General features: G+C 37.3%; 1 protein-coding gene across 1 annotated transcript in view; it reads left to right on the top strand.

Moving 5' to 3' along the window:
* The first annotated feature begins 386 nt into the window (after positions 1 to 386).
* The window catches only part of trpm3 (transient receptor potential cation channel, subfamily M, member 3), a 155,408-nt gene continuing 148,656 nt past the window's right edge, over positions 387 to 7,138 (top strand). The window contains exons 1-2 of the mRNA XM_084412941.1: positions 387 to 473; positions 3,702 to 3,764. Of these exons, the coding sequence (XP_084269067.1) occupies positions 3,708 to 3,764 (57 nt within the window). The 5' untranslated portion in view covers positions 387 to 473; positions 3,702 to 3,707. The remainder of the gene's footprint in view (positions 474 to 3,701; positions 3,765 to 7,138) is intronic.

Here is a 7,138-nt window from a genome sequence, read left to right as displayed (position 1 = left end):
GACACTTATAAGTTCGGACACTTTTTTTCCCCAATGAGCCATCTATTACAGATCAGTTTGTGAAGCTTAACTTTAAAATGGATGCTGAAGGACTTTGCAAGCACCATTGAAGTAGACATAAAGTTGTGTTGGGGTTCTGACGCTCGGGACACAAGAACAACGCATGGGAGATCTAGGCTCACGGATGCATGTTTCTGCTGGATGCCATGAATGCAGGGAACAGACCCAAGGGAGAGGCATTGCTGTCAAATGAGTCATGTGGTCAACAAGGGCTTCGTCTCTGAGAGACTTTGTCACCTGTGCATTTTGAACCAAAGCTACATTTTTGTTCATAAAAACTTTTATTAGGGGCCTTTTGGCTTTTTTTGTGGCCTCACCGCCTGCTTGAGACTCTGAACATTAAATCGTCACAGGGTAACAAGAGAGACTTCCTTGAGGAAAAAGAAAGAACTAGGAGAGGAATCATCAAACTGGTAAGAGATATACACTGTTGTCTTTTAAAACGAACATAGTTTTTCATCACGTGTATGTTTATGTGCTGCTGTTAACCTCTATCACTAAATAGAGAAGAGTGGATTGTTTTGGTCTTCTGATTAGTGTTTTTACAGTTTGGTCTGGAAAGATGGATACTTCTATTGAACTTCAAGCTGATTAATAATGAGGCCAATCGGTCACTGTGGTATGCATTTGACTAGTGCTATGGTAAATAAATGATAGCTGTTACTCATTCACCATCTGTTGGAAACTGCAGTGAACACAGAGCAAGAAGGCTTTATACCATATGCTCTCAAAGGAGAAATCACTCATGCTTCTCTTTTGTATAACTCACTTTCACAGATTTTTCTTAAAGCAGACGATTGCACACACACACATATATATATATATATATATATATATATATATATACAAATTATTACATGTCAATGCTTAGGAATGTTTTACATTTTCACAACTGGATATATTGTCAAACAATTGGCCTGTCTCTGTGCCTTTCCTTATTAGTTTATATTTAGCATTGGATTTGTTGCATCTACAGTTGGTCTACTGCTAATTCTGATCTGGAATAGAATCATTATTATGACAAAAAATTGTAAATTAAGCGGTATTGAGAATGCATATAACAAGCTATAGCTGTTAAATTGCCATTGATTCTGAAGTCTGAAGAACCAATAAGATTGTATCCCTAAATCTGAAATGTCTGTTTTTTTATACAAATGTTTTGTTGCTAATATCAGGATCACACACACACACACACACACACACACACACACACACACACACACACACACACACACACACACACACACACACACTGACTTTGTTGTTGTGGAGCTTGAATTATTGATGGCTCCAGACTGCTAAAAAATGCATCCACAACCTTTTTATCATTCAACAATCAAGAACCAATTAGTAGAGCAATCTGAAGTCTTCTTTAATCTTGACCGAGAGAGTGAACCATGTGTAATGAAGCTTGAAAAATAGACACTATGCTATGATAATCAGTTTTAGCAGGGAACTAGACTCTGCATACATTACCGAAATTCTGCCAAGCATTTTGTTTCAAAATGATTCCTTTCTGTTGTTTGTTTTGGGGGCTGACAGACAGATAACATGTTAGCACTCAAAAGAATGCACACGCTAGATATGAGAGACAGGAGAACATAAGAATTGATGACACTATCACAGGAGTAGTCTCGTAGCAGGACTTTTGACTTATTCTGACCGAGAACTGCTCTCCGCTCCAAGAAAAAGAGGGGTTATATCTGAAATCAATTATATCACAATAATAGAGTGCAACAGTTCTGAATGTAAAAATCCTATTTATTTTAGGGATATTGATTTTCAACCATAAGTTGTAAACCTTTAAATAGAACTACTGTTATCTCAAAGGTTGTTAATCAATGGTATATGCTTATGTTAAAGCTTTTTGTACATTATAAAAAAAAATAAAAAAAATTCAGCTTAACGATTGCCCGAACTTTACAATATTTTTTTGTGACTGCTTGAATTACTCAAGTAGTCTGCAGGAGTTAAGTTTTTCTAACTTAAAAAAAAAAAAAGATGTTTAACAGTGCAATTTCTGGTAAAGCCCCACACTATATGTATCCTGCACACTTAAAAATAAAGGTTCCTTAGGGGGAATCCCTTTGTGTTCTTCCGCAAAGAACCTTTAAGTGAACAGTTCACTAAGCCTATTTTCTTAGTGTGATACCCTGAAGAATCCCTTTTCCACTAAAACTTCTTTGGAAAAGTTTAATGGATGTTAAAGGTTCTTCATGGAACCACAGATGCCAATAAAGAATCTTTATTTTTAAGAATAAGGACACAAATACTTTGTTTATATCAGAATATTAAACTTGTATTACAATTTTTTATTTGATTACACCATTCAGGTCTTTCCCTGATCAAATGGAAAACATTATTACAATTTTAAAATAGCTGTTTCACAATATTACATTTTTTAACTGCATTTAGGTGTTATGTACATAGTGTAATACCTTTGTCTTTTTGAAAAAAAATACTTCAAAATGTTTAATGTTGTGATTCATTTTAGAGCTGGTTGGTTTGGCTCATGTCTTAGAACTTTTAATGAAGATTTTTCTTAAATTCCAATGAAAAAAATTTGCCTGAAAAATATTTCTGGAACCATCACTTACCCTGCTACCCAAGGTCTCAAACTAAATTCTGAGTATCTTTCAAATCTTTGATGTAATTAATCTGGCAAATTAAGTGATTAGTTTTGCTTATTGTATTATTGTACCATACCTTGTAAACATTACTTGGTTTTCCTGATGGAAATGAAAAACCTGTTTGTTTTCTGTACTATGCGCTTAAGAAGCAAACTGTGGGTGGTCCGTGGGAGTGCTGTTTGAGGCTGAAACTGTCTTCGGTTTCACCCACTAATTGTAATACGGAACTATCATAAAATCGATCACACGAATATTCATGTTGTGATGCACATAGTTTATTTACGATGGAAACATCCTTCTCTTCTCTTCTCCCCCTTCTCTTTTTTCCATATTTTACTTGAGCAGATTGATCAGTTTCTTTAAAATGACAGCCTATTGCTACCTCAGAGAAACTGCCTCTGTGATTTAATCAGATGAGTAGTTAATGTGTTCCAGCTAACCCACGATACTCCAGAGATTTTTGTCATTATAATTTAGTTATTAAACTGTGCATTTGAGCAAATTAAATGAAATTTAAATATCTTGCCATTATAAATATATCTTCCTCCATTTATGTGTCTCTCCAATGTCATTGCAGACTTACACATACACACATGCTGACAGATACAGATGCTAACAGGTTTTTATTGCTCTATAGCTGCAAAATAGTCATTATTTTCTCTTGCCTTTAATAATACAGACCAAGCTTCACACGCTCACCCCTTCCTTGTAGGATGTTATTTTAGCTGCTCAGTCACCAGGATTAAGCCTGTCATTCTTAGGCTATAGACATAATGTTTTTGTAAGATTTATGGATTTGCCTGAAACTGCTATAGTGATTATACTCCAGATAGACATCCTTTGGAGTCATGAATTACTCAAAATGCAAAGAAGGAAGTTCATGGTTTCTGATCTGAAAATAATTTTTTCCTAAACTACATTAGAATTTTAAATAAATTATAAACAAATGACATTATACATCATTGTTCATTAAATAGAAAGTGAATGTTTTGTCTTTTCCTCATTGAACAGGACTCCATGACAAGAAAAGTCCAAGCCAGGAGAGTTTTGCAGCCTCTCTGCACAGACATGAAGGTAAGACTACAGTTACAGTTTCAAGACTGCAGAATGATATCTGCCGATACCTATAGTTTGATATTCTTAATGAAAAAATCTCTCCCAACTAATGCTGTAAAGTAAACTATACAGGGGACCCTCTCAGCTGGTACAATACTATAATATTCAAGGTTAAAATAAAAAACAACTCAGTTGCACATAGGCTAGTTTAATAAACGCTTGTCTTCATATCAAATTTATTCAAACATACACATAATTAACAGTAAATAAGGTCCTCTAGTTTTTCTATAACTAACAAATTGTGTACATTGGATAACTTTCCTGTGGTAGGCCTAAATGCAACTTTAAGTGCCATATTGTTTTCAAGCTGTTTTACTGACGTCTTTCCGATTACATGAGACGTGATAAATTTCAGTAAGTTGTAATGTATCTTTCTGATGTTCATGCATGTTTTTTTTGTGCTATAACTTGTGGAATTGTGCTATTCTGTGGAAGACTCGCTGACTTGAACTGAGGTGCTACAGCGATCTGTCATGCCAAATATAACAGCGTCAAAACGCCTTTTATTGTTTGAATTTTGTCATAAATTGACATAATTTGAAAGCTCAGACTTTGTTTCTTATCAGAAGTAACAAAGCTCTTTGCGATTATTGGATGGGAGGTGTGTAATGTTTGGTGTAGGGAAAAACCGTGGACCTGGCAACCCTCGCTTGAACTACAGGTGATATAGGGTCAATCATAGCCTGCTTTAATGCTGCTATTTTTTTTTAACTGTTAATGCATTGTCACATTAAAGGTAGAGTAGTAGGTAATGTTTTTCATAAACACTTTTTGCTATACTGGTTGAAACTCTCTTCACATCCTAATAGCAATCAATAATAGAAGTGGTCTAAATATTTTAAAAATGTACATATCTCTTCTGTGGAAATCTCAGGACCAAAAAATGTGTCCAATCATTGCATTCAGTCCGTCATAGGATGTCCTACCTGCCTGTCAACTTATGTATTTCCATACCTCCACGCACCTGATCACACAGACATCACACGTCATCAGTGCATTCCATGAGGTTACGCAGAGTTGTAGACAGACAGTCACTGACTGACAAACAAACGACAGCCACCTTTTACTGTTCCTCCTGAACCAAAACAACAAGCTTATGCTGCTTTCACGCCATGTCGTAATTAAGTGATGGGAACTCGTGATGTTCTCGTTTCTATGGCAACGATGGTTTCTATGGTTTCTATGCTTTGCAGACTGTGCTCTGGCTGTGTGTGTGTTTTTGAGGAGGCGTGGCTTTAGAGAGATACCGATATATACAGTGGGTACGGAAAGTATTCAGACCCCCTTACATTTTTCACTCTTTGTTATATTGCAGCCATTGGCTAAACTCATTTAAGTTCATTTTTTTTTCCTCATTATTGTACACACAGCACCCCATATTGACAGAAAAACACAGAATTGTTGACATTTTTGCACATGTCACAAGCCACACACCTGTCTATATAAGACCTTACAGCTCACAGTGCATGTCAGAGCAAATGAGAATCATGAGGTCAAAGGAACTGCCTGAAGAGCTCAGAGACAGAATTGTGGCAAGGCACAGATCTGGCCAAGGTTACAAATAAATTTCTGCTGCTCTTAAGGTTCCTAAGAGCACAGTGGCCTCCATAATCCTTAATGGAAGACGTTTGGGACGACCAGAACCCTTCCTAGAGCTGGCCGTCCGGCCAAACTGAGCTATCGGGGGAGAAGAGCCTTGGTGAGAGAGGTAAAGAAGAACCCAAAGATCACTGTTGCTGAGCGCCAGAGATGCAGTCGGGAGATGGGAGAAAGTTGTAGTAAGTCAACCATCACTGCAGCCATCCACCAGTCAGGGCTTTATAGCAGAGTGGCCCGACGGAAGCCTCTCCTCAGTGCAAGACACATGAAAGCACACCTGAAGGTCTCCAAGATGGTGATAAATAAGATTCTCTGGTCTGATGAGACCAAGATATAACTTTTTGGCCTTAATTCTAAGCGGTATGTGTGGAGAAAACCAGGCACTGCTCATCACCTGTCCAATACAGTCTCAACAGTGAAGCATGGTGGTGGCAGCATCATGCTGTGGGGGTGTTTTTCAGCTGCAGGGACAGGACGACTGGTTGCAATCGAGGGAAAGATGAATGCGGCCAAGTACAAGGATATCCTGGACGAAAACCTTCTCCAGAGTGCTCTGGACCTCAGACTGGGCCGAAGGTTCACCTTCCAACAAGACAATGACCCTAAGCACACAGCTAAAATAACGAAGGAGTGGCTTCACAACAACTCTGTGACTGTTCTTGAATGGCCCAGCCAGAGCCCTGACTTAAACCCAATTGAGCATCTCTGGAGAGACCTGGAAATGGCTGTCCACCAACGTTTACCATCCAACCTGACAGAACTGGAGAGGATCTGCAAGGAGGAATGGCAGAGGATACCCAAATCCAGGTGTGAAAAACTTGTTGCATCTTTCCCAAAAAGACTCATGGCTGTATTAGATCAAAAGGGTGCTTCTACTAAATACTGAGCAAAGGGTCTGAATACTTAGGACCATGTGATATTTCAGTTTTTCTTTTTTAATAAATGTGCAAAAATGTCAACAATTCTGTGTTTTTCTGTCAATATGGGGTGCTGTGTGTACAATAATGAGGAAAAAAAAAGAACTTAAATGATTTTAGCCAATGGCTGCAATATAACAAAGAGTGAAAAATTTAAGGGGGTCTGAATACTTTCCGTACCCACTGTATATGTATACATATAATATATATCAGGCCTGTCGATTTAACATGTTAATTTAATGAATTAGGTATGGAAAAATAAAGCAATTAAAAATATTTAACGCAATTTACGCACCCACCCCAGAGTTACATACTTCATCTTACATTTTATACAGTTGATTGATGATGGACAGCAGGGCAACAACTAGAATGGCCCTAAAATTCAAGATATTGAAAGCATCATCATCATAAAAACCTTTTAGTGGTCACAACGTGTTACACATGCTACCCTATAGTTTTTGTTTCATATTTATATCATATGAATTAAGCTATATCACACAAGCAACGACTGTCACAACTGATGGTAGTTAACAGAATCATGCCGATGAAGATCAAAGACTAACTTGTTTAATGAACACGATGAAGGCATAGAGCAACATTAACTACTCACACTTAGATGAGAACCATGAACTGATTGTGAATGAGACAGGGAGTATAACTACACAGGGAAACCTTAATGACAGACTGCTTAACGTAATCAGGAACCAAGGAGACTAACTAGGAGGTAATTAGGACTCAACTGAACTGAAGCACAAGAAACAAACACAGGAATGAAACTAACATAAACAACATAATCCTGACAGTCTGCAATATCAC

Source organism: Rutilus rutilus (assembly GCF_951802725.1).
Source record: "Rutilus rutilus genome assembly, chromosome: 7".
Lineage (NCBI taxonomy): Eukaryota > Metazoa > Chordata > Actinopteri > Cypriniformes > Leuciscidae > Rutilus > Rutilus rutilus.
The sequence above is the reverse complement of the archived record's forward strand: the minus strand, read 5'-3'. Positions and strand labels throughout refer to the sequence as shown.